General features: G+C 38.7%; 1 protein-coding gene across 3 annotated transcripts; it reads left to right on the top strand.

The window, feature by feature from the left end:
- The first annotated feature begins 3,698 nt into the window (after positions 1–3,698).
- On the top strand, positions 3,699–25,787 carry CNGA3 (cyclic nucleotide gated channel subunit alpha 3). Of its 3 annotated transcripts, XM_010121306.2 has the most exons (8): positions 3,699–3,799; positions 10,654–10,770; positions 13,529–13,708; positions 15,342–15,395; positions 19,331–19,474; positions 21,443–21,550; positions 22,439–22,545; positions 24,073–25,787. In XM_010121306.2, exons 1-8 carry the CDS (start codon positions 3,699–3,701, stop codon positions 25,479–25,481), a joined length of 2,220 nt encoding a protein of 739 aa, XP_010119608.1. In that variant the 3' UTR covers positions 25,482–25,787. The 3 variants fall into 3 exon arrangements, with proteins under 3 accessions (XP_010119608.1, XP_086596829.1, XP_010119609.1); XM_086740703.1 differs by lacking the exon at positions 15,342–15,395; XM_010121307.2 differs by lacking the exons at positions 15,342–15,395; positions 19,331–19,474.
- Positions 25,788–27,038: the final 1,251 nt, after the last annotated feature.

Below are 27,038 nucleotides of genomic sequence, written 5' to 3'. Positions count from 1 at the left end.
ACGCGTTCAGAGGAGGGCTATGAAGCTGGTGAGGGGTCTGGAGCACAGGCCTTATGAGGAGCAGCTGAGGGAGCTGGGATTGTTCAGTCTGGAGAAGAGGAGGCTCAGGGGAGACCTTATAGCTCTCTATAACTTCCTGAAGGGAGGTTGTAGTGAGCTAGGGGTCGGCCTTTTCTCTCGTGTAGACAGTGATAGAACTAGAGGCAATGGTTTCAAGCTGTGCCAGGGGAGATTCAGGCTGAACATTAGGAAATATTACTTCTCGGAAAGGGTAGTCAGGCACTGGAATGCACTGCCCAGGGAGGTGGTGGAGTCACCGACCATGGGGGTGTTCAAGAGACGTTTGGATGTTGTGTTGAGGGATATGATTTAGCTGAGAAGTATTGGTGATGGTTGGACTGGATGATCTTTTAGGTCTTTTCCAATCTTGATAATAATTCTGTGATAATTCTGCTTTCTATCTCCTAAGAAGCTAGTTTTCCATCTGAAATAGTGTTTGGTTTCATATCCTATGATTTGTTTTGTTTCTTTAGTGACATAGTTTTTGGAAGTCTAGATATACAACTGTTTCCTGTACTCATTGCTCCACTGGCATACTCAAACCATTCCAGGAGATTATGAATTTCTAATTCCACATTCTATTAGTAGTGTCTAATTCCAGACTGTAATATCTAATTTCAGGAGATTATAACATCTGGAGAAGCCATTTCAGTTTGAAGTTTAAAGAAATACTATACTTAATGGTTTTTAACAAACTTTCAGGAACTGATGCAGAAATGACAGGTCTGGAATATAGAAAGGCATTCTTCTCTACTCTCCAGGTTCAAAAGCAATATGTCTTTTCAGTGAGATACTACACGTTGTTGATAGCAAACTATCTCCATCAGCCCTAGACTTCAGAAGGTTTTTATTATCTCATACTTTTACAGTCTTAAAAGATGTTTTATTTTGTGGCAGGTTATGAACCAGGTGACCCTTATTTAAGAACTGCTGTAGACAGACATCAATCTGATTGTGTATCACCAGAAATGATGACAAGGTTATTGCTGTGTTAGGTGGTAGAACTAGTTGAGATCTCAGTACTAACTTTGTGTTGGAAATACATCCTTAGAAAAAAAATTAATGGTTTGTTACTTATGAATCATTCTGTTTTTCCCACCATCAAACTTTAAAAAACCTGGAACTAGAATAAAGTGGAAATTTAATTGAGGTACATGGGGACTACATGATGCTGTTCAGTGCAAGAGTGACCATCTACCTCTCTCTTCTGCAATGTGATAGAGAGTTCTATTTTGGTTTCTAAAAAAAAACAGAATTACTTGGCTGAGCTATAAAGGAGAGGAGGGACTAGATGGAGCAGTAAAATCCAAGCAGCTGGTGCCCCCTTACTCTTAAAAGTTGTCTTTCATGAGACTTAGTATAGCTCAAAGCAGCATAAATGAAATAGCAAGAGCAACTATTAGTAGGAAGAAGCAAGTTGCTACTGTGTCTTACTTTAATGTGCGTAACAATTTGTCAGCAGGAGGCATGCGGCTCTGTTTTGAAATGAAGTGGCTGTGACAGCTTTGCAGCCTCCCATTGGAACTTCAGGTCTTGGAACCTGGGCAGTGAGAGAGAGTGTAAATTACAGGCTACTTTTGCAGATTTTGGCAAGCTGAACTTTGAAGAAATCAGCAATAAGGAAAAAAAACCACATTTTCTTCTTACCTTGAATTATGTTCAAATTAATATATGAGAAATGGGAGTTACCTTAATACTTAGTTACAGCAAAATAAATGTTCTAATCATGAAAGCACTATTCTGTGTCACCTCTCTAATTCTGTGTAACAGAGTATGTAATGGAAGCAGTAATTATAACTAAAAATGATTTATGAAAAAAAATCCTGGAAATTAGATATTTTTTGCAAAATACCTATTTTGAACTTATTCATTTGGCTAGTTAATTTATTAATATCCATGTTTGTCTTTCAAAGGCTGAATCATTCTAAAATAAATCATATTTATTGATATTTATAATGGATCTACATTAACAGAAAGATAGAAATAATTTGGCAGTTGTTTTTTGAACAGACAAAACATTCTCACGAACATTCCTTTTGTGAGACTGTGCCAGTTAATATTTTTATACTTAGTCATGTTTTTAGCATAAATGATCAGCACTTTAGGAATTAATTCTTCTGAGTGAACATTCAAATCTGAAAGCGGGTTGAAAGACCCTCTTTTTTTTTTTATATATGTATACCAATGTGTCATAAAGAGGCCTATTTTTTTTTTTTCCCAGTAAAGCTTAAGTTAACCAGTATGCACAAGGCTCAGTTTAAGAGGAGACACAGTTATACATGAAGTTACTTGCACTGAGACAAAATTAGAAATGGGGACTACTAACCAGATTTCCAGGTCTTAAATGATGCCCTAGGGTTATTTCTAGACTATATTTAATTATGTCTGGATTAAAAAATTAAGTTAATCTATTTTATATTTTGAAATATATTAAATAATTTTAAAAGTTATGTAAGATTCCCTTTAGTGCTCTGGGAATTAAGTGGAGGGCAAATCAAGTCTCTGTTTTTTAAGAAACTGAATGGGTAACATAGACCTAATTATGGATTATGCGCTTTGCTTCAGGAATAATTCAGGGCAGAATGTTAGTTTCTGTAAGATCTGTGTTTCATTTGCTGCTAAAGCTACACGTTGTATGGTCAGTGAGATAGAGGATTACAGGTGAAAAAGGGACAGCAGAAGGTCTTAGGTAGTTGAGAATTTAATTCTAGTCATATCTCAAACAAAAAAGGTTCCTGATTGGAGTTTCAAAACTTAAAAAAAAAAAATTCAAAATTCAGAACTTTCATGGACGGCCTTTCAGTCCCTCATTTTTAGAGACATTTGTCTTGAGTCTTAAAACCTGTTTAGCAGGAATAGATGTGATATGAATTTGACTTGCTAATGTTGCTAAGGCATTGAAGGCCAAATCTGGAAAGGCATTTAAGTAAATTTCCTACATCTTGTAGGAGCTGGGCTGCTAAATATCTTAGCAGAGCTTGTCTTGAAGCATTATAACAAAAATGATGTCTGAAAATAAATGAGAAAAAACCTAATATGTGTTTAGTGCAGAGTTTAGATAATACAGAGTTAACACACAGCCTATATTAACCGAGGGATACATTTCATTAGTTATCTGCTTGGTTAATGTGCATTTTCAGAATAAAAAACTTAATCATAAAAGAGATAAAATTAGCACAAGGGGATCAGCTTAAAGTGGAATGAGTTGTCCTAGCACATGTACTACCCAGCTTTTTTTTGGTTGGCCTTCTAACTGTAACATTCCTTTACTGAGATTTTAAATGCAGTTCCACTATGGATAATGGGTATGACAGTGTACATATTCAGAAAGCCCAGAGACTAAGAAGAATATAATGTCATGTAACCTTTTTCTTTAGTCATGATGAATTTTCTTTGTTACACTTTTACTAGGACTTTTTTCTAGCTAGTGCAAATAAATCAAGAAACGGGTACCACATTATATGTGTAAATATCACTGACTATTTTTCAAATGGTTGAATTTGGTTTTTACTGTTCCATTGTTTTAATAAATCTGTCTTTTTAAGTGCCAAGAACATTTCTTTTTTGGCCTTCACAAAATGTTTTGGTTTTTTTTTTCCCATTTCAGCTGTTATTTAGATATTGATATGTGAAGCAAAATGGCAAAAATCAACACCCAGCACTCGTACCCTGGTATGCACAGACTATCTGTCAGAACTACTGATGAAGATATTGAAAGGATTGAAAATGGCTGTATCAGGTAATATATTCCTTTAATCACAGTGAAGAGGAGTGTTGACCCAGTACACTTAACTGACTTAACAATATATATCCAAAGTACAGAAGAGATGGCAACAGGAAGGTTGTCATGGCTTATGGTGTTGGAACCAAAATCTGTATTACCTCAGGAATAAAACCCATTTTCATGTCAGTGGGAATTACACCAACTCATTAAGGAGAAACCTCTTTCTCAAGTCACCACGCAGGTAGCAGGGTCTGCGCTTCCCACAGAGTCTGTGGGATTTGGAGAAAAAGGGATCCTCCCCGTGCCTCCCAGTGCCGTGCAGGGATCCTCCCAGTGCCTCAGGAAGTTGTGGGGTTTTGTTTGGTTTGGTTTTTTGGGTTTGGTTTTTTTTTTTGTGTGTGTGTTTTTTTTGTTTTTTTTTTTTTTTAAGTAGCCTTTTCAAATTGCCTAGTTCCTGTGATAGGGAACATTTGTAGTGTATAAAGAGTATCGACATTTTTGTACTGCCTTTTCAGAGCCTCTCCCTGCACAGTGGAACTGTAACAGTTTCTTTACATTCACCTTTCTCTGTTTTTGATAGTTTTAAAGTGGCTGTTTAAAATGTGCCAGTGAGCTTGCACGAACATTTTACACAGTACCAGTCATTTGTCAACTCTGGGCAAACCCTCCTAAGCCTGTAGGAAAGTGTCTGATGATCCACAGCCCCTGTACAGACTGGAAAAATGTTCTGCTTTTGGCTTGTTATGGTCAACCACCTCTGCTACGTGGACTTTGTCAGAGTGTCTCTTGCTGTTCAGATGTGTACCCAGACTGCAGCACTCAAAATCCTGCTGGGTTGATAGGACTGCCTACTTTATGATGATTTTGGATTGCATGCCCCTAGCATCTAATATGGATGAATTGGTCCTATTTGATTTGGTCCATTTTTTTCCTTTCTGCTTTGCTTACGTAATACCTTCTGTCATGTCGGTGCACCTACACTAGTGAAAACGGATCTGCTTTTGTTCTGCACAATATGGCTTGCTTGACTTAGCTATTCTACCTCGTGGTCTCCTTAGGAGATTTGCAAGAGCTGTGTCCCTTTGTCTCAATTTACAGTGATATCTCAGAAACAGGAAAAACACAGATAGAAGTGTCCTTTTCCTAGAGCATATCAGTGATTGGCAGCTCATAGACTGGAATTACTGGCAAGGATGTGAGAGTGTAGTTATAAAGGTTTAAATGTAGAATTAAATCACTGCAGTCATCGGCAGATTTAGAGGCAATGACTTACTTATGACAGATAAAGAGACTGAAATATCAATTGCACTTTATCATCATGATGATAGTCTTCCAAAGCCATTTATTTAAAGGAAGGTTTGCTGTTATCAGCGTTAATTACAGGAGTTCATAGAACTGTGTTCATAGAACATAGAGTTAAAGAATACAGTCTCACTGTGTAAAAGAGATCTCGTATTTCAGATTTTTGGATTGCTGAAGTGATTGCTAGTAAGTATATACAATACCTTTGTAATATGAGTCAAAGAATTCTGATACACCTTTCTTAAATTCAGATTTGGTTTAGAATATATCTGTTCCAAAAGACAGATCCCATTCAAAAATTTAGCCCTTCTTTGTCTTGTAGCAAAATATACAACTATAGATTTTGGAAAAAAACCCAGGTTTTCTAGAGTAGCAACATTTCTCCTTTGCCTTTATCTTCCTCCAACTCCTGTTGGCTATAGTTCAACAAAGCAATTAAGCACATTACTTAGTTGTCATTAAAGTCAGTAGGTGTTAAATTTATGCTTAATGCTAAGGATGTGCTTAAGTGCTTTTCTGCTGTGGAATGATGTATTATCAAGGAAAACATTCACTGAAACAGTTAACAGAAAGCTGCTGGTGATCTTTAAACTGTCATTCTCAATTATGCTGGAGCTGGTGATTCATGTGCTCATATTCTTATAGCGTAATATGCTATAAAGTTGGTCCATTTTCTTAAAACAAAAATCAACAAAACAAAAAATAACAAATGAGTCCACATATTTAAAATCCAGCCTCTGTATAGAAACAACTCAAATAGGACAGAGTGAACATTAGCTTATAGACACAGTTTGGCTATCTAAAAGTTAGCAGTAGGATGCAGCTGTGCCTTGTAGACACCTGAATTTCAGTGTCTTTCTGTGAGTAGGTGTGTTAAGTTACTGCTGTCATCAGTGGAGGTGTAGTCACTACTAATATTCAGTGGCACCTAGGTAACTGTTCAGCTTACCCTAAAGTTGAATAACTCATTTGGCTGTGTTGGTTACGAGAGGTATTTCATTGCCTAAAATAGGCATCTAAAGCCATTTGAGACACCATAGAGTAACTGAAGAATTTAGCTGGGTCTAGTGGATATGAGGTAAGACCTGGCTGCTCTGGAGAAGTCAGATAAAGTATTTTGAGATATTCCAAATGGTCCTAGACTCATATATTAAGGCCACTGAATCAAGCCCTGAGATGGCAATTGACTGTAATGAGAAGTTAGATACTCAGTTTATATTAGACACCCTAATTCAGGTCACTGACATCTGGAGCCAAATCCCACCCTTGAAGTCTGACTCACAGTCGTTACTCAAACAGGCATCAGCAATTCCGGTTTAACTGATCAGAACTTCAAAACAGTTACTACTAAATGAAAATCCTGGATTATTTGCATGCATTTTAGGTAAAAATGGTCTTCTAGGGTTTGCTTGAAGATCTGTGTGCAAATTTAGAGCTGAATTAAGGGAAGGCAAGAGACAGGTGCAGAGCAGGTGCTGATATAAATATCCTTCACAGAGCTTACTTTGCTAGATATTTCAAAAGCGTGGGAAGAAATTGTCCTTTAGAGAGCTGAAGAGGCGTGGAGCAGAAACTTCAGTGTCAGTGAATTTTCCCTAAAATATAGTGACATTGCTGCCACCGTGGAAATAAAATATTTTTCATTATGGCCTGAGGAGGCACAAGCAGCTGCTGGTGTTTCTGCTTTATAACCTGCTCTCTTACTTCTTGGCACACTGCATATTCTCTTCTCATGTTGATTTCAGACCGTGCAACACCTTGGATAGTAATGGCAGTGGTTAGTGTTTTGCTGCAGATACCAAACACGCTTATGGAGTCCAGATGGGAATGAGTCTGTAAAAAAAAAAAAGTAAAAACTATGCCACATGCATTGAAGGTGTCACATTAAAAACTCCATCTGTGACTGTCTCTCAGTGTCGATATAAAGCCAGCTGACAAATAAGGCCTCTTGTATTGTTTGTACAGGGTTGAGGGAAGTCAGGAATGAGTATATGACTGATATAGTAGGGAGCTACAATAATGGAAGGATGTTTTCATTTTAGACTTACTTTTTCATTTGTGTTGTGTGAATTAAAGTGAAATATGTTTGTGATTGCTGTGTAGTATCAGACAGTTGCTTTCATAAGGGTTGCCTGGCGGAGTCCTGTGTGTATTGTTTTCTGATCCTGTTGCAGAGATACATAAGCTGCATTTGTGAAAGTGAAATGCAAGCTCTTTAGTATTATTCCCACAAAAAGATTTTGATTTCCCTGAATTGTCTACACATGTTACTGATACAACCTTTTTGTAAGGTAAACCTGAATTTATTTATGAAATGTTATATTTAGTTACAACATAAACCTAGTTGTAGAAATTCTTGATGCACATATGGAGTAATCAGAAAACTGTTTTTTAAAAACAGTCAAGCAATTAAAATAAAAATATAGATTTCAAAATTTTAGTAGTTGAGTCCACCCAATTTGATTCCAGCAGTTGAGTCTGAGAGTTTTGCCTTTTTTTTTCCTACAGAATATATTTTTTCAGTGAGTGTGTCTGATCACTTATTGGTAAGAATCTGACTAGAGAGTAATTTAAATAATTTGAAAATTTTAATTGGGTTTTTGGGACTCTTGGAAGGTGTCCAGATCAGGTTACATTAAGCATGCCATTTTCTTTCACCTAGATTAAAACATTTCTTCAACTTGCTTCTGGCTTTGGATGTTTGGATGCCAAAAACCATACCCTAGATTGAAAACATTGGATTGTAGAGGTTTTTGACACATTAAGTGTTCTGTAGCTGCTGCTAGCAAGAGGACAGACAGTTGGTAAAGCTGTCAATGTTACAGACACACAAGATACGATGAGCCTGTGTAGGGACAGTGGAGCACAGCTTTCCACACTGCTGAGGAGTGTGGAGGTCATGATCATGCACATGAAGCACTTAACAAATAATGTACTTTTAGCAAGTATGACTCTGTGCTGGTAGGTGGAGCTAGTAGGACAGTATTGCTTTTGGTACCTGATCTAGCTTGTTTAGAGCTCGCTCAGCTACCTCGGCACTATTCTGTATTGCCTTCCTAGGCATTTACTCAAAATAAAGCTGAGCTCTTCCTTCTTAGCCTTTTATTTATTGTCAGCAGATGCCCAAGCACAGCAATGTTAGCAATAAAGGAGACTGGGACTAAAAAAAGTTTACAAAAAAGAAATAAGAAGGATCATTAACAGGGCATTTTGGATAGCAATTTTCAACTCCTGCTTGGCTCTTGTCCTCGCTGATAAACCAGCAGAGTTATATCAAAAAAGAACATCACATGGTGTTCATTGTATTTCAGCATGCTTATAGAGGCTAATGAAATTGAAATATATCTCCATCTGAGACTTCAGGAAAAGTCAATTCCTGGGCCTCGCCTCGGTGTAGAGTTTTCTTAGACTGATAAAGAATGCACTCTGACAGTCTTTTTTCTTTTCTTAAAGTCTACTTGGAAGGATACCTAAAGTATTTTAATCCATATTTACTTTGTTTTCTGTATCGTTGTTCATTACTTTATCTTGTGACTCTTAAATTTAACTACCTATGTTTAGAGCAAATATAACAACTTTATGTGCAGTCACTAAAAGCAGTTGAGTTACTGCAATTTAGTGAGATATTGCTCATTATCTGAGTCTCTGATTGAACACAAACTTCTGATCCATCCAAATGTGAAATAAAAGATACTGGTTTAAGTCTTCATAAAAGACTGTCATATTTCTGTAAAATACAATATTTTTTTCACATCTGAATTGTGACACTTAAAATTATTTTCTAAGAACTCCCACCATCGTCTTATAAAAAGTATTTTCAGACTCAAAACCAGTAATAATTGGTAAGTGAGAACAGAAGGAGCAATGTTAGAATTTATTGCTGTCTAAGATCACACAAAACATGTATTTTCCTGTAAAAAGGAATGAAAGAACTTAAAACCAGCCATAGCAGTGCAGTCTAAAAGACTGACTAGTCCAATATCCTTTCTCCAGCAGGACTGTAGGCAGATGCTCCAGGAAAAAAAAAAAAGTGGGCAAACTGCAAGTATCTGCAGCATACTTTCCTCCAATACTCTCCTAGCATCCACCTCAGGAGACTTCTTGAGCTGAAAGCGGGCTCTGTATCTGGTAATCCGTAATGGATTTCGATTCCATGAGTTTGTTCATTCTGCTCTAGAATCCATGTTAACTTTGGCATCCACAGCGTTCTCAGCACCCACAACATAAACTAGGTTATAGAAGTTTTTCAATACTAAGCAATATCTATTGGTGTCTTGTTATTAGAACAGAAGGCGAAAACAGTTAACAAGTAGAGAATTCTGGGAGTGGCAGGACCTATCTTTTTTTAGCATGATTATAGAAATAATAAAGTTTTAATTGTCTGTTTGTTAGTTTCTCGGCTGTGAGTACACATAAAATTGCGTTGCTCATTATCCTTTTGCGGGCATCCAAAATGCTGTTGCCAGTTCTTATTAAGATACTGGAAGTATCATTATCGCCAGTGTTTTCTTGGCAATACAGATAAAGAGAGTCATGTGAGAGTTCTTGTTTGCATTACAAAGGAGGAAAAAAGTGATCCTTAATGGATGTGACAAAATCTTGTAAAAGTGAATACTAAAGAAGGAAACCCTAGAAGTCTTATTAAAAAAAAACCAAACTGGAGTGAGCCCTACTAAAAGTCTAGGTTCCAGTGAAGTCAATTTCAAAACTCCATTACTGAAAGATGAGGCTAAAATTTCATCTGTTTTTCTCAAATGCTCTTTATTTTGGTGCTAGTAAGTAGCCTTCCAATTACAGGAACTCCTGGGAGTTGGCAGACCTGCAGGTAGCTTAACGTTGTAATCCCTGTCTGCAGCTGTGTACAACTGGGCTGCTGTTGTGTTTTCCACATGTGGCAATAGCCTTATTGCTGCCAGAGCAGCCCTGAAGACTGTAGCCTGTTCTGCTGTGCAACAGGTGAAGTTTCGGTTACGAAGCGAGCAGCATTAGGCCTGCCGTTGCTCAGCTGGTGGTGACAGGCTGGTGAGAACAGCAGTGGTGCTGCTCAGGACTACCTAGGGTAAAACCACCATTTTCCTTTTCAATTCAAGCAAGAGTGAAAGCAAAACGAGATGCATATTTGCACTGGTAGAAATTCCAGACTCTTAAAGCCAAACAATTTCTAGGAGAACAACACTGAAAAAAAGCAGTGGGCAGTCACTTTAAAGCCCCCTCGGGATGAACTTCGTGTTGAAGGAAAGCTGCTGATGCCTTACAGGAGGTGTTGGCGTAGAAAACTTCCTATCATTGTGTATCTGCACACCAGAGTAGTACTGACCAGTAAGGACTCAGCTGCTGAGCTTACTAGAATGGATGACAGAGCCTGTACTGACTTCATTTCATGTTGGATGGCTCCAGAAAGGTAGGAATATGGGCTTAGCACTATGTTTATCAAATGTATGCCATATTACTAGGAAGAGGACAATTTACTACATTGTTTCCTGACGTAGTGGCGGAAAGAATCAGATGGGGCGAAGGAAGTCTGCTGGAGGCTGTGTGGAATTCTTAGAAAAACCTTATTCTTGCAGAACCCATTCACTGTGTGAGGATACATCTTCAGAACTGCAGAGAGTCATTTCTGTGGAGGGAAGACATCTATCTGAATCCCGGGCGAGCTCATTCACAGGCAGGGGAGCAATGGCAAGGTAATGTGCTAACAAATACCCTTTCCACTATTAAGTTGTAACATGTTCAAAGAGAGAGATCACAATTTTGGGGGCAAAGTAAGAAGAACCATTACTTTCCGAGGAAAATGGATGGACTCCAGCTGGAGAAAGTCTATAAAAAGTAACAGAAGCTGCTTCTGACCTTGATTCTGAACTCATTGCTTACTCATTGCTAGTAAAAACCTTTTAATCCTAGAGATGCTGAATGAGCTCACACAAATTAGTCTGAATGAAAAAAAATATTTTTACATGATCAGATCTGAAGATATATTGAATGCTGAGAAAATGCATGAAGTGAGGCCAGACTGTAAAGTAAGTGGATAAGTGTTTGATTCTGGCTGATAGCTGATGCAATGTTTGTTTCCTGTCCAATACGACATAATCATTCCTTTGTTGGTAGATGGTTTTGGCAAGGGAGGAGACAGGAGTTCTTGTGCTGGGAGTGCAAGAGTTTCTCTCAGTTTTTAGAATCCAGTTATGTGTATAATGGCTTGGGAGCCTTAGTCAGCAAAATTCAAGTCAGCCATTCGCTTAAGTCATTTACTTTACTGGGACTTACACATGAACCTGAAGTGGAGCTTCAAAAACTTATTGTGTCTGCTTTAAATATTTCCAGCTGAGACTACAGGGCTCTGTCTTCAGATACCGTTGTTACATGCAATACAGACCATACTCAGTTTAAGGGTAGTGTATTTCAAAGAGTAAAGAAAAAAATATTATAAAACTAGCATTATTTAAAGAGTGTTGTTTACACTTCAGGCTTTTGGATAGTGGAGAATAAACTTATACTTCCCTCTTTGGTTATCAGATAGTGACACCACTGCATGTAGATCACAAAGTCTGCAATAAGTTAGTTTTAGATGGAGAACATTTATAGGTGTGTGTTTTGTGTAAACATAAAGCACATGAATATATAAACTAATATTGAGAACTTTCTTATTAGTCTTTGTTTATGTTGTTCTTTACCCTTTTTCAAGACACACACATGTGTACCTAGTGTTACTTATGCTCTGAGTATTCAAGGAAGCCTGTGATGAATATATGAATACTTAGCAATTTAAATATTATGGTAACATAACATGCCTCTTGAATGCAGATTCTAAAGGACCTAAGACAACAGCATCTGATGGACTTCATTGAGTATCTTACTTCAAGATGTAAAGGACAAAAAAGTGAAAATAACCTAGCATGGCAGAAATCAGAAAATTCTATTTCTTTATTCAAATAGAGGGGCTCTCAATCTTATTTGGTAAAATCTGTTTGCTGCTTAACTAACAGGTCTCATCAAAATGCTTCATTTTCTAATGTAAGAAAGAACATCTATATTAGTAGTTTTCCGTACCACTCCTTATGTGAAAGCTGAGTTCTCCTCAGGCAAGCAGAAAAATTCTGTAGCTTAATTTTATGCAGCATTTTTTTAATACAGTGAGGAATCTATTAAATAATCTCAGATTTTTATGTGGAGCTTTGCTTTTCTTTTGTGTTCTTCGTAGGCCTTGAATTCTCTTAAGTGTTGGAAATTGAAGATGATTTATATTAGGCTATATTGGTATGATGCTAAAGAACTAGAAGGATATTTTTCTAATTTCTGATATGTGTTATTATTCCTACCTTTTCATCCTTTTTATTTCAGAGTGAGAGAATCTGGGCAAGATCTATGAGGAGCTGTAGTTAGGCCCTTGAGATGTGCAATCAAGAGGCAGATGTACTTTCCCATGAGATTTAAATTGTTCATATCAACTTCTTGGTGGATTCTGAGCATACGTAATATGAGCCGATGCAGAGAGAATGTAAAGAGCTTTCCTTGATTAACCCAAGGCCTCTGTAAGAAGTTAAATATTGTTCAGGATTTCATTGTGCTGTTTTTGAGGCCAAGTTTGGGAAACCTGAATTAGCACCACTTTTGTCCAAACTAGACTGCTGATAAGAAATAATACAATATATTGTGTGAGTAAGAAATAGAATAACTTTTGTAGATTTCAGTCTCCATTATTTTCAATTTTTCAGAAGCATATTTCTTTTTAAACTTTGACAGAAAACATTGTAAGGATTAGTAATGTGAATTTGTGGATAGAGAAAAAGATACATACTGATACAATGATAATTACACTGTCGTGATTTTTTTCTTATCTCATTTCAGTGCTCTACTAGAAATTTAGGATGAGGAAACAGTGCTTTCTATGCAGTAGGCAGGTTTTTATGTGTGAGAGACATTTACTGTGTCTGCAAACAGACCCTTTAAATTCATGGGGAAAGTGGCTGAATTTTTATCATTCCTTATTGCAAAGTCCGTCCTCTCTCACCAACTATTCAGCTTTTGTTTCCACTGTGTGTACCAGCCCTTGAGCATGTGATCTTGTGAGTATTTTTTATCTCCTAATTCTGTCTGTCTAGGATTCCCCCATTATCACGTAATATCAGAAGTTTGTCAGAAATCAACTGCCCTACTCCTGCCACTTGATTTGCCCTGACTTGGCAAGAATACTCTTCTGTTGCTCCTGCAGTGCTGGTAGAGTGGACTAGGAACTGATGTGTGAGATACTTTCCTGATCCACCGTGAAAGGCGATGTATTAAATTGTAGGAAGTGAGTGGGTTCACACAGTTAATCCATCAAGTTTAACTTTGTGCAGTTGGAGAAGCAGAGAAAAATCCTCCTGGGCTACTCTTTGTGGAGATTGTTTAAGTTATCTGATGTTCTTGTCTGGTTCAGTCAATATTGTATGTCTGTCCATGCAGGCTATCACGATTTGTCATATCTGTGAGGTCCTGGGCCACAAGACACTTGCACCATGAAGACCAAAGACCTGATTCTTTCCTTGAGCGTATCCGAGGGCCAGAGCTCGTAGAGGTGTCCAGTAGGCAAAGTAACATCCGCTCCTTTCTGGGTATCCGTGAACGGCCTGGGGAAGTAAACAGGTAAGAAGATGTGTTTGTACTTTAAAGGAAGACAACTGAGGTTATGGTATTTTCTTGGTGATTAGCACGTAAGTTTTATTTTAAGAAGAGGGTAAGGAGCTTAGCATGGGAGATGAACAGAGTATCCAATGCTGCCCAGGAATCTTCACATAACTGAAGTATTACAGCTTTCAGCAGACTTTCTGCCTCAAATGCATTGTGGCAAAGATCTTGAAGTAAAGGATTCTGATCGTGCTGCTTCAGGCAGAATGGTTTCTCAGAACTGGAATTTTATCATACGCTACCTGTGCAACTTGATGTTGTTAAACTCCTCTCCACTGAGGATGAATGCAATTTTTATTTCAAGAATCTTGGATGCTGCTAGTTGTGGCTTTTCAGGACATTCTTGTTATGTATATTGTCTGTGAGTGTTAGGAAACCCCGAACAAGCAGTTGTGCAAAATGTGTTGTTGCTTTGTTAAACTTGCTTAGGAGTTTGGCTGCTAATGTTACAGAAGGCTTCTGATGCAGAAATGAGAAAATCTGTTGGCTGTTGACTTAACTTATTAGCACATACTCAGTCTTTGGTATGGAAGGCAGGTTCAGTCTTATCTTAAAAGTTTACCAATAAAGCAACAGAGACTTTTCTCCATAAAGGAGAAACCTTTATGTATTTACAATCTTTTGATTCAATTAATTATTACTTTGCATGATGCAGTGCTTTAAATTTAACTCCAGCTAAAAAAGGAAAATGAAATCTCAAGACTAAAATTGACTTTCTGTTGGGTATTATGCATTGAAGCATAGACTCCCTTTTTTTTTTTTTTTTGCATAGTTACAGACTGGTAGGTAAGCAAGTAATAGGTTGATTTGTTTCAAAATATCAGCTAGTAATTCAGATTAAAGCAAGAACCTTTGAAGGGCTGTGCATGATACAGGATACCTTGACTTGTTGTGGGCCAGGACAGCCTTATCCGACATCACTCCTTATCATTTTAACAGTAGATCAACTACTGATTAGCAGTTCAGCTCAGAAGTACATTTTGTTGAATTAGCCAGATTGCTGTCTGGTTTTTCAGGCATTTGTATCAGTAGCAACTTCAGATTTGAAGTAATTAGAGAGGACAAGATTGCTTTTGGACCAACAAACTTCTATATAAGGCTATTAGAAGTGAATTTGGAAATAACCATCCTTGCCTTCTCAGTTTTGCACTGTTGCCACATGACAGTAACTCCCAGTTGTTGAAAGCTTAATTCTGCAGCAGCGATAGGTGTGCTTGTTACTTATCCGAAAGCCTTGGCACTGCATCTGTGAAGAAGACTTGAAAGGATTGAAGGAAGCTTAAAATAGTAGCCAAATGAGTACAGGGCTAAAAATAGTGAGATGCATGTTGCCATGCACTAATACGCCCAAGAACAAGCTTCAGACATCAGATGTGGTCACAAATGTGTATACCAAGCACATGATAAAAAGAAACTGGTGCCTTGAAATAGTTATGCAAAGGGGCTTATCACTGCAGTCAAAGTTAACCTTCCTAATCTTCTCAGTGCATATGTGAGAAGCTAGCAGGGCAGTCTGATGTGTCAATAAACACGTGTATGAAATACCGACAGCCTTTACCCTCTTTAATGTGTTTTATTTAACTCGCTGCAGTCACTGGCCCTTCGCCAGGTTTAATGTCAACTATAGCAACAACACCAATGAAGAGTAAGTACTGATAACTTCGAAACACCTTTCTACTACTAGCTCCTTCTCTTTTTCCCTTTCCAGTCTAGTAACTTCTGTAGTATGAAATCCTTATCTCTTCCTAAGCCTTTCCTAAGAACATAGTTTAATTATGAAGAACAATCGAGTTTTCTTAGTATTAAAAGCATCCTTCATGCTCCCTGTGAACTTCTTTGTGTCTGAAGTTACCCTTACATCTCAAGGAGTGAATCTGATTCAGCATTTAGTCCCTACCTCCTCTAGTTCAGCTGGCTGATTTTACTGCATTGCCAATTGTTTTATTGATTCTTCAGTTTTTAAATGAAGAATCAACAGTGATTTTCCTCTCTTTAACATACTAGTCCCTTTTTGCAAAACAAGTGCCCCAAAAATTTCAGAGTATCAAATGAGAAGTGAACACTGATCAGGTTACCAAGAAAATGTGTGCAGTCTAAATGGAAACTAACCATCTTTTTAAAATGTATGTTTCAGTTCAGCAGTTGTTGTTGGTGTAGAAGTAGAGAGAGTGACAATAAGGCTTGCATTGCAACAGAAGCTCTGACAGAAGCTGTCCTTTGGAATCTATTTTATATATTTGACAAGATGTTTCACGGTGTTACGCCAAAGAGAAGTCTCTTGAAAAGGTGAAGAGCTCCTGTAATTTAAAATCACCCAACAGCAGTGTTTGTTGCATGTCTTAGACCACAGCTATCTGAGGACATACCTGCTGTGTAGCATCCAGCAGCAGATTGTTCTCACACGTGACGGTCACTAATTTTTTTTTGTTGCTTTCCAGATGAAAACAAAAATTCAAAATAATCAGGGCAGTTTCTGATTACATCAGAAATACTTTCAAGAAACTCACTTTTTTCTCCGAGTAGCTCCATCACAGTCTAGCTCAAACTGTACATTTTAAATGATGCTGCAAAGCCTTCATACACATAACTGAACAAGAGGTCTTCCTGTTTGGTTTGCATAACTTTCATTTAAAGAAGAAAATCAGTATGCAGTGAACAGTGACAGAAATGTGTAGAATTTTATTTAGAGTGGTATAAAAAAGGTGCTAAAAGCCTGGAGCCCAGCCTGCTAGTCAGGGCCCAAAGGACTGATTAAGATGGAAAGATTGCTTTCTTACTCTGTTTCTGACAATGACTCATGTACCTTGGGCAAAACTTTTATCCTTCCAATGTTTCGTTATTTTTAAATGAGGACAACACCTGTCTGTCTACCTGCCTGACAGTCTGAAACATGCTTGATTTGCAAAGTACTTGACAGATGAGAAATGCAAATATTTGACTCATTCAAAGACTATGACAGTGTTTTTATAGGGGCTGATGAAGATATGTTTTCTAAGACTGAAGATGCACGCTCCTTTTAATGTGCTGGAAACACAGAATGGATGCCACTGTATTTCTGTCAAAGAGGACAGGCACAAATGACTGTTTGATTAGTTACTGGATTCCAGTTTACTCAGTAGCACTGATAAAGAAAAAAAGATGCAGGTCTTTTTGAAGCTTTGGGTTTTTCTTTATGTTAAAGACCTAGGAGTGCCTGCCCTTGGGCATGCTTTCAAGTCTTTGATTATGGCCAACCTTCTCCTCTGAGTGACTTCCACCGCCTTCCCCAGTAGGTGGGAGTATGGTAAGTTGGGAGTTACCACAATAGAGAGGTGAGCAGAGGCCACAGAAATGGAACAATCTCACTTATGAAAGATACCTGTAGTTGACAGATGAGTTTGTAGGAGATGTCAGGCCAGAGAAAAAGAAGTATTGGCGTTAGATGCTGTGTGAAATAATGGTTTTTTTTCACTTTTTTAAAGCAACATGTAGGAGGAAGTTTGAATTGTCAAAGTATTGCCTCCAAAGTTCACCACCACTGAGACTTTTTGATTGATTCTCTATCTCAACCTACTTTTCCCTGCATAACAACATCCACAAATGTACAGTGGCCCTACTGTTTGAGAATTATGTTTACTTGTAGTTCTTCTTTTCTGGTAAGAATGCCAGACATTTGAAGGATAGAGGAGCTATGTTAATGCTAACAACAGCAACTGTGAAGTGGCCTTTAGATCTGGCATCATGCGTAGTAATGTGCAGTGAAATCCTGATATGTTTTTTAAATAGGAGGGAGTTTTTGTGGCAAATTTCAAAGTGAAGCCATGAAAGTCCAGGGGAGTAAGTGGCAGAGAAATAAACAGTTGAGTGGCAGTTCCCACTGCCATGTAGAAATCAGTCTTGGTAAATGAAAAAATGCTAATTTAGCTCTGAGATTAAGTATTGACAGAATCTTAGGAAAGATGTTAACTTTCTGCAGTTTTGAAGAGGATGCGTGGGCCTATCTGCCTAAGTTAACAGCTCAAGGCTCTTCTGTTCAGACAAACCTAAGAGTAGGAGAAGTCAGATCCGTCTTTAGATCTGGCTTATCATATTCCAGTCAGCTAAAGGCTGTACATGCTTGAACAGTATGAAAATCTGTATTTAGATTTAAATCTTGCAGCTTGGGTCTGTGCTGGATACTATGGAATGGTAGGATATAATTATGTTAAATGGTCCGTATTTTAATTTATTACATGAAAAGCAATTAATAAACATGAGGACAATCATGATTCTATTAAGTCTAAGAAAAATTCCCGCTGGTTTGAGCAAGGATGGAACTTCATGCTTAATGCTCAGCCTTTAAATACAGCGGTGATCGAATACAGGCAGAGGAATTTGACCAACCATAGATATCTGCATCTGAACTAAGCAACCCGTTTTTCCTTCACAGCTGATGGAAGGAAAAAATGCTTTCAGGGCACAAGTCATCTTGTGGATATGGACTATGAGATGTGGACTATCTTGTAGATACAGTAGATCTAAAATAGGTTGGCTTAATCATGTTGACTATAAAGCATTTATAAAAAGGCTAGTATGTAGTTAAATGAGATACATCTCTTTTCTCTACACTTGCTGCTTTTGTTCAAACATTAACTGGGATTCTTCTCCAATGCAATTGTTGAAGCCAGAGGTAATCAATTAATTATAGCTACGTTGGGTTTAAAGAATCATAGAATCATAGAATCATAAAGGTCATCTAGTCCAACCCCCCTGCAAGGAGGAGGGACATCTTCGACTAGATCAGGTTGCTTAGAGCCTCATCCAGCCTGGCCTTGAATGTTTCCAGGGATGGTGCATCCATCACCTCTCTGGGCAACCTGTTCTGGTGTTCTACCACCCTCAGTGTAAAAATTTTTTTGCTAATATCTAATCTAAATCTACCTCCCTCTATTTTAAAACCGTTACCCCTAGTCCTGTTACAACAGGCCCTACTGAACCGTCTCTCCCCATCTTTCCTGTAGGCCTCCTTGAGGAAGACTGCTATAAGGTCTCCCCGGAACCTCCTCTTCTCCAGGCTGAACAGCCCCAACTTTCTCAGTCTGTCCTCATAGGAGAGGTGCTCCAGCCCTCTGATCATCTTTGTGGCCCTCCTCTGGACCATTATGAGAGAAAATTCAACCTCATTTCATTTAATTACCATTAAAGCTTCAGACAGTCACTAGGAAGTTTTAGATGTGCAAAAAATGTTGACAATTTGTTAAGCCATTTCAAGTTCTATTATTATTTGATAGATTTATTTTTAAATACCTGAGTTCTAAAGAATGAAACAAACTGGAAGCATGTAATTAAAATCAGCCTGGTACACTGATGTCTGAAAAGGTCAAGAAAGCATGGGTGACTAATGCATAGAATCAGCCAGTTGGTTACCTCATGTAGTGGTGTGGTGATGTCAGTTCAAGAGGCCTGCAAACCATTTTTACGGGTTGGATGAAGGATTCCACTGAGAAACCCTGTCCTGCTGTGTCCACAATCCAGTCTAGTTTCCTGTACCTCAACATCCGCCCTCTCCCTTAACCGCTAGAATATTGGTAATATTGCTAAGCCTTACATTATGTTGTACAGAAAAAAGGAAGAAAAGAAAGAGGTTAAAGAGGAGAAAAAAGAGGAAAAGAAGGAGGATAAGAAGGAGGAGAAAAAAGAGGAAAAGAAAGAGGAAAAGAAAGATGACAAAAAAGATGACAAAAAAGATGATAAAAAAAAAGAAGAGTAAGTATAAAGAATGAATGTGTGCTTATAACACATCTCCTACACTACCAAGCATGGTATGGCATTTCATATTAATACTCTGACGACAATTATTGTTCTGTAGCCTGCCCAATGTTTCCCTGCCAAATCTTTAACACATTTTCCCCTTTGGAAAGGTCAACTGCTGAACAAACTTGTTGTGTCTTCAAGACCGGTGCTTGAGCTATCATGAACAGCTTCCTAGGCCAGTAAAAGGGAATTCAGCTACCTCTGGTCACTTTGATTTGCTGTTGAAGATCACTTTTTTTGCCGTGAGGTGTTTTAGGATAGCAGCTCTCTTTGCAGATCTGCATAGCTTTTCGTTGTTCCAGAATGTCCCTGGTGATGCAGAGAAGATGAACCAGAAGTCTGGATTGGACAAAGAAGAAAAATCTGACATGTAGAATATTATAGATTTACTAATAAGTTTAGTTATTACACTGACTAGCATATTTAATTACTTAATATGGTGCAGTTCATTACTAGTGATCACTAAAATTTGCTAAAAAATATAGAAATATATAAAAAGATAATGCATTTGAGTGGACTTCACAGTTAAAGTATATGTTACAGTAATATACTGCAAGTTTGTATCTATGCATATGGGGCATGTGCTATGTAGGCATGGGGAAATGTAGTTAGGAGTTACTTCCAGACAGAATCTGCTTCATCTGAAGATCCTGACTTTATTAATCAAAGTTTTATTTGATTTGAAAGCCTTTCTTCTAAGGGTTCTCTTTTGGCTTCAATTACTATGTAGCGAGAGCCTGAGGTTTACAGTAGCCTAAAGTGTTTTCAAACATTTCAGCAAAGAAAATAAATGTTTTACTGTCTAGAAGGTAGTGTACTCCGTCATATGAAGACCATATTTCATGGTCACCAGTTTTGAAGTGATGACCAGTTTTTTAGAAGAAACATCTCAAAACCTGTTGTGAAGATGGCAATGTAAATACTTTTTAGATTAAAACTGCTTCCTTTACTAACGTTATGACAGAAATACAAATATGAAATAAATTATCATTACATTTTAATATATTTACATTCTTGGAGATTAGGAAGAGTTATACCAATACATGTCCAACCATTGCCTTGTCACATATTCCTGACACTACTATACAGTTCACAGACCACATTATCACATGTAACTGTTGGAATAACTTTTGCAGCTGTGGACCTCACATTCCACTGATACGTATTTCCTCTGATTGCATACAACATGCCTAATGCTGTGTATTCCATATCAACATTGCTTATGCTGGGAAGCGCACTTCTGAGCATACTCTGCATGTGCCATTAGCCATGCTATTCTTTAAATCTTCTCTAAATTCCAGGTCTGTATGGTTCATTTAGCATCTCTCATTGTTTTGAGGCCTAGGGCACCAGTACTGTGAATGTGTGAAATTTGCTTTTACGTAACAATACATGTTTTAGTTCTAGTCACACACTATATGTGTGTATTCGCACAGTCTTACTTGTGGAAACGTACATTTGAATACGTACGTGTTTTACTTGTTTAAATGTGTGCTCATACAGTCATTTCCATAACAGGATCTGTGAAATACATCCAAATTAATCTTCAAAGGAAGGCTCTTCCTCTAGCAATGGACCATAGCCTTCTAGCTGGAATGGTAATAACAAACATTTAACCGTTTACTTTTTTTTTCAGTGAGGATCATATGCAGAAAGGGTGTGATTTTCAGCCTACACAATGCAAATATCTGTTTTTCTTTCCACTCTTACTGTTTCCAAACTTGGGTCAAGCAAATCAATAGAATATGTCAGGTGGGATGAAGTGAATATTTGGTGTCTCATCTGGAGCTGCCTGCATGGAAACTTTCTCTTCTTAGGCAGCTGTGAGTTCATCACGAGATGAGAAGCCTCCAGAAGAGGAACATCCATCAGGTCACTTCATTACATTTCCGGTGTAAATCTGCACGTTTTACTTTCCAGGAAGAAAAAAGAGATCTTTGTGATAGATCCTTCAAGCAATCTTTACTACAACTGGCTGACCATAATTGCAGCACCCGTGTTCTATAACTGGTGTATGCTAGTGTGCAGGTATGGATTGAAGTAACAATAATTTTAGATTTCAAACTTAGTGTATCGTTGTGTAAATGATCCTCTTATCTCCCTATGGTATTTTTTTGGGTGGCTTACCTAGAAGATTTACAGTTCCTATACCCTGAGGAATATACGATATACATGCCACTGGGAGTAGATGGTCGATGTTTATTTTTATCTTTTTTTTGGTCTAAAAACAGTGAAAGAGTTTGTTGTAACTTGCGGTGAGCATCCTCAGGAGCGCTGGCTGTAGCCTTTGTGTGCCACCTACTGGCTGGCCAGCTGCTGGAGACAGCTCTCCCAGTCACTCATTAGAGAAGAGAAGGAAGGGCTGTGGGCAGTGTTGGGTCGTCTGAAATTGGTATCATCCATCGATGGATGCTTAAAGGGCAGGGGGATTTTACTTGAGTATTTATTTGCCCTTGTAAAATGTGGAAATCAGTTTGAGTCAAAGTAATGGAGTGCTGTGGAAATGGTTCACTTAGGCTGTGTCAGGTGGCAGGGAGGGATGAGGACGGCTTGCCACTCAGAAACAAATCTTTTATTTGGGAATTAGCTTAAAGGAGACGTGTATCCTGTGAGATCTGATGTGTGTTTAGTTGTGGGGATATGTGTATTCCTCCGTAAGTGCCCTTGTTGGGCATATGTGTGTTTGAGTTTTACTTCTGGCCTAAACACCTTTGAATTCTGAAAGATCCTAGTGTCTGTTTAGACATAGCTCTAGTGTGCAGATGTCTAGGTATGGAGTTATGCTGCCCTTAGTTTTTCAGTGCCCTTATTTTTTCAGTGTCCAGCACTAACATGCTGCTGGGACACACAGTGCAAGTACTCTGCTTATGTAGTTGGTGTAATTTTAAATTTTGTATTGAATGTTTGTTTCTTTAGAGCCTGCTTTGATGAGCTACAAGTTGATCATATTAAATTATGGCTGTTCTTGGATTATGTCTCTGATATCATCTATGTTCTTGACATGTTTGTCAGATTCAGGACAGGTGAGTCTTCTGGGGTTTTAGTATTTTCAGATACAGCATGGATGTTTCACTGTATTTCACCTATTTTAGTGACTCTGTACGGTGAAGTAGAAAAGATTAATGTCTCTCTCAGCAGCTGGTCGTGGTTAACATAGCTCACATTTTTATGCTTTCAAAACATTTTACTATAGGACTGCAGTTCCGTGAAGGGATGGAAAAAGAGCTGAGGGGCTTTATCTCCCTTCAGTGGAAGGTGCAGTCAAAGTTATTTTTAATAATTGTGAGTCAGAAATTCATCTGCCTGGCTAACTTTTTTGTTTAGTTGCATAACTCTGTTAATAAGGGCATATTTGACCAACTCTTTCAGCAGTTTTCTGGAAGGTGACACATTCATGGCACAGAAACTACTTCCATTTCTAGTCACCATCACTTTGCAGGTACCTGAAGACAGATCCACACATACCCATGAGGCAGCTGTATGGATATGCACACATTTCAGAAATACAGCATGCTGTGTAGGGCAGAAAGAAATGCAGCTTGATCTTCCTCAGCAGATGCTTCCCTGAGAAAGCTGCTGCTTGTAGATTGCTAAGGGATTAGCAAAATGTGATAATCCCTGATACACAGGGGATGTTTTGCTTTTCTCTCAGTGGACTTTTCTTCCTGACTGGTCTGGTGGGCAGACAGTTGGACATCTCCACTTGCAATAGCAGCAAATATTTTGCAATGCATAGGCTGTTCCCTCTGGAACATTTTTAATGCCTTGAGCTTTCAGGGGTACAAAACAGCACTGCAGCTGTACGGCTCAAGCAGCCTTTCTATGAGGCCTCGTATGCAGAGGCAGTTTGCTTTAAAGTCTCTTACCACAGTTTATGTGTTCTTAAAATTTAAAAAGTCTAATACTTTCTAGAGTCTTTTGAATTCTGCTTGGTAGCTCTCTCACTAGAAACAGAAAAAAAAAGTGCAAAGCATTTTCCCCAAATGAAATCCTGTCAGCTTTAACATTGGACAGAAGAGGAAAAATATGACTCAGGGGTGGGGCAGGAGGGAATGGATTTTATCTGAAGGATATCTATATTGTTCTGAAAAAGATTCCAGCAATGCATTATAGCTACTTATTCTTGGTATTTATTTAAAAATATTCTACTCTGATTTGATACACAATTGCTTAACACTTGCTTAACTTTAGTTATGACTCATGCCAATGATTCATTAAAAATGAGACATTTGAAACTCCCCTTTCTTTTTGCAAAGATACCTAAAAGAAAAAGATTCAGCTGTCCCAGAATAACGCAGAAAACTGCGGGGAGCACTGTGGTAATAATAGAGTCATTGCTCTACATCAGTAGATAACAGCTTTGAAACTTAACTGAAATATTTAAATTTGCAATTAAATATTTTTCATTAAATGAACTCATAGTGTTTCAATGTCTGTATGCGTAACAGTACAAATTTTAGTGTTCTCAGATATCTGAAATGTAAGTCACTCAGTAGTGTTGATGGTATTTTTATTCTAACAAGTAAAATAAGTATTTTTGTTCTTTGAAGGCTTCCTTGAACAAGGCTTGCTGGTTCAGGATGAAAAGAAACTACGAGATAACTATACCAAAACTATGCAGTTCAGACTGGATGTGCTGTCTCTTCTGCCAACAGACTTGGCATATTTGAAGCTTGGTTTGAACTATCCCGAGCTGCGATTTAACCGCTTGCTGAGGATTTCTCGGCTGTTTGAGTTTTTTGACCGTACTGAAACCAGGACAAATTATCCAAACATGTTTCGTATTGGAAATCTTGTCTTATACATTCTTATCATCATCCACTGGAACGCATGTATATACTTTGCAATTTCAAAGCTCATCGGATTTGGAACCGACTCTTGGGTCTACCCCAATGTGTCCATTCCAGAGTATGGTCGCCTGTCTAGAAAGTACATTTACAGTCTGTACTGGTCAACGCTCACGCTGACAACCATTGGGGAAACACCTCCCCCGGTGAAAGATGAAGAGTATCTCTTTGTGGTCATTGACTTCCTGGTGGGTGTGCTGATTTTCGCTACCATTGTCGGTAACGTGGGCTCCATGATTTCCAACATGAATGCCTCCAGGGCAGAGTTCCAGGCCAAAGTGGATTCCATTAAACAGTACATGCATTTCCGAAAAGTGACTAAGGATTTGGAAGCCAGGGTTATTAAGTGGTTTGATTACCTCTGGACCAACAAGAAAACAGTGGATGAGAAAGAAGTTCTCAAAAATCTGCCTGACAAGTTAAAGGCTGAAATTGCCATCAATGTCCATTTGGACACACTGAAGAAAGTGCGTATATTCCAGGATTGTGAAGCTGGACTTCTCATTGAGCTGGTGTTGAAACTGAAACCTACAGTCTTCAGTCCTGGAGACTACATTTGCAAAAAGGGAGATATTGGGAGAGAAATGTACATTATTAAAGAGGGAAAATTGGCTGTGGTGGCGGATGATGGCATAACCCAATTTGTAGTCCTAAGCGATGGCAGCTACTTTGGGGAAATCAGCATCCTAAACATCAAAGGTAGCAAATCTGGCAACAGGAGGACAGCCAACATAAGAAGTATTGGTTATTCTGATTTGTTCTGCTTGTCTAAAGATGATTTAATGGAAGCTCTCACAGAATATCCAGAAGCCAAAAAGGCTCTGGAAGAGAAAGGGCGACAAATTCTGATGAAAGACAATTTAATAGATGAGGAAGCAGCAAAAGCAGGAGCTGACCCAAAAGACTTGGAAGAAAAAGTAGAAAGACTTGAAACAGCTCTGGATACGCTGCAGACTAGGTTTGCAAGGCTCTTGGCAGAATACACCTCAGCTCAACAAAAGGTGAAGCAGAGACTTGCCAGGGTAGAAACGCGAGTGAAAAAATACGGTAGTGGCACCTTATCAGTTGGAGAAGAAGAAGCTGAAAAACCTAAGGAGGAGACAAAGCAGTAATGGAGTATTTGTGTTTCCTCATTTCCTGGAGAATGTTGAAGCATGTGAAAGCCATAAATGTATGTAAATATGTGTGTGCATACATAGACATGATTATTTTTATATGAACTCAAGAGAATGGTTTTTAGCATTTTTAACTGAAGCAGTATGTTCTTGTAAATAGAACATTGTCACTGTCTTAGGGGGAGATTTTGGTCTGGCTTTTCAGTACTTTTTTGTACTGGGAGTGGGTTTCTTACAAGTCATGCTCTGAACGTCTATTATATATGGTATGTGTAGGTCTTGACACATTGTCTCTTCCCACGCACGTTGTGTTAAGAAGGCATTGTACTTAAAGCAGAAGGGATTAGGGTTTTTTTAAGGGCTTTAAAAATATTTATAGGGTACATGGTTTACCTTGCTACTTTGGTAGCTGATTAAATGCATGGATGGACATCTGGGCTTCTCAGAATCTTTCTTCTTTCACAGTGAAGTGTCTGCGCAAACAGTTGGACTACAGCGAAGCAGCAGCATGGACCTGGCCTATGTAGTGTAGCCCTGCACGTTTATGAAGTAGCTGTGCATTTGGATGCTTTAGTCTTTCTAATGACCTGGGCTCCACACAAAGGTCCACGCTGACAGAGTAGCAGTGCTCATTCATGTCCTTTCTGGCATGGTCTGCGACAGCCTTTGCTGCTCTGCAGCTGCTTTGCGTGGGGAGAGAGTGGGAGATCTTTTTTTTTTTTTTTTTCAGCCTAGCCCCATCCTCACTGCCTAAAGCCTCACCTGGATGGGAGTCCCCAAAAGCTCACTGGTGGAAGTCATCTGTGGCAATATGGCTTCACTAAACCTGGGAAGAGAAAAGTGGGTCCTGGTGCATGCAGCTCCTATGTGTAGGGTCTTGACTGAATTCCCTCTCAGTAGGTGGGCAGTCCCACAGGGAGGCAGCTGAGAAGCTGCATGGACTGGCAGGACAGGCTGTCCCTGCCTGCCGGCTTTCTCCCACAACCGGGTTTCTGCAAGGCAGGGAGAACAAGCTCTGTGTTGCAAAGTCATTGCTGCCACTAGGCCTGTGTTTCCTTCCTCTTTATTTCATGTAATGATGTGTACTCTGCCCCCCTTCACTATTTACTGCCAGCTTTTCTGCAAAGTAGTTGTCGCACCACCGTGTTTCCATTAGTTAGGGAGAATGAGGGCCATGTTTGCTCAGGTCCTGCTGATGGGAGCCTGGTTGTTTTTCTACTCACTGCAGAGACAACTCGCTACTCAATGGTTGTCCACGCAAACAGTCTGGCTCTGCGGTGAACACACAGGTCTGGTCCCTTCAGCCTGCCATGATATTCAGGGCAGGATGGTGTGAGAAGGTTTCTTGCTCTGTCACGATGCAACCTCAGGATTTGCCTCTTACATGCTTCTTTTAGTCTCCTCCACCCTGCTGCTTCCAGTTTCTTTCCAGGCTTCTCTCCCTCCCACTGAGGAGATTTTTCTAATATTCTCCTGCTGGGAACGTACCAGCTTTCATCTTTTGCTGTACAGTATTTTTCTGTCATGTAGTGTTCCCTGTGTTACTTTTGTCTG

The sequence above is a fragment of the Chlamydotis macqueenii genome, chromosome 1, assembly GCF_036417535.1.
Source record: "Chlamydotis macqueenii isolate bChlMac1 chromosome 1, bChlMac1.mat, whole genome shotgun sequence".
NCBI classification, from domain to species: Eukaryota; Metazoa; Chordata; class Aves; order Otidiformes; family Otididae; genus Chlamydotis; species Chlamydotis macqueenii.
The sequence above is the reverse complement of the archived record's forward strand: the minus strand, read 5'-3'. Positions and strand labels throughout refer to the sequence as shown.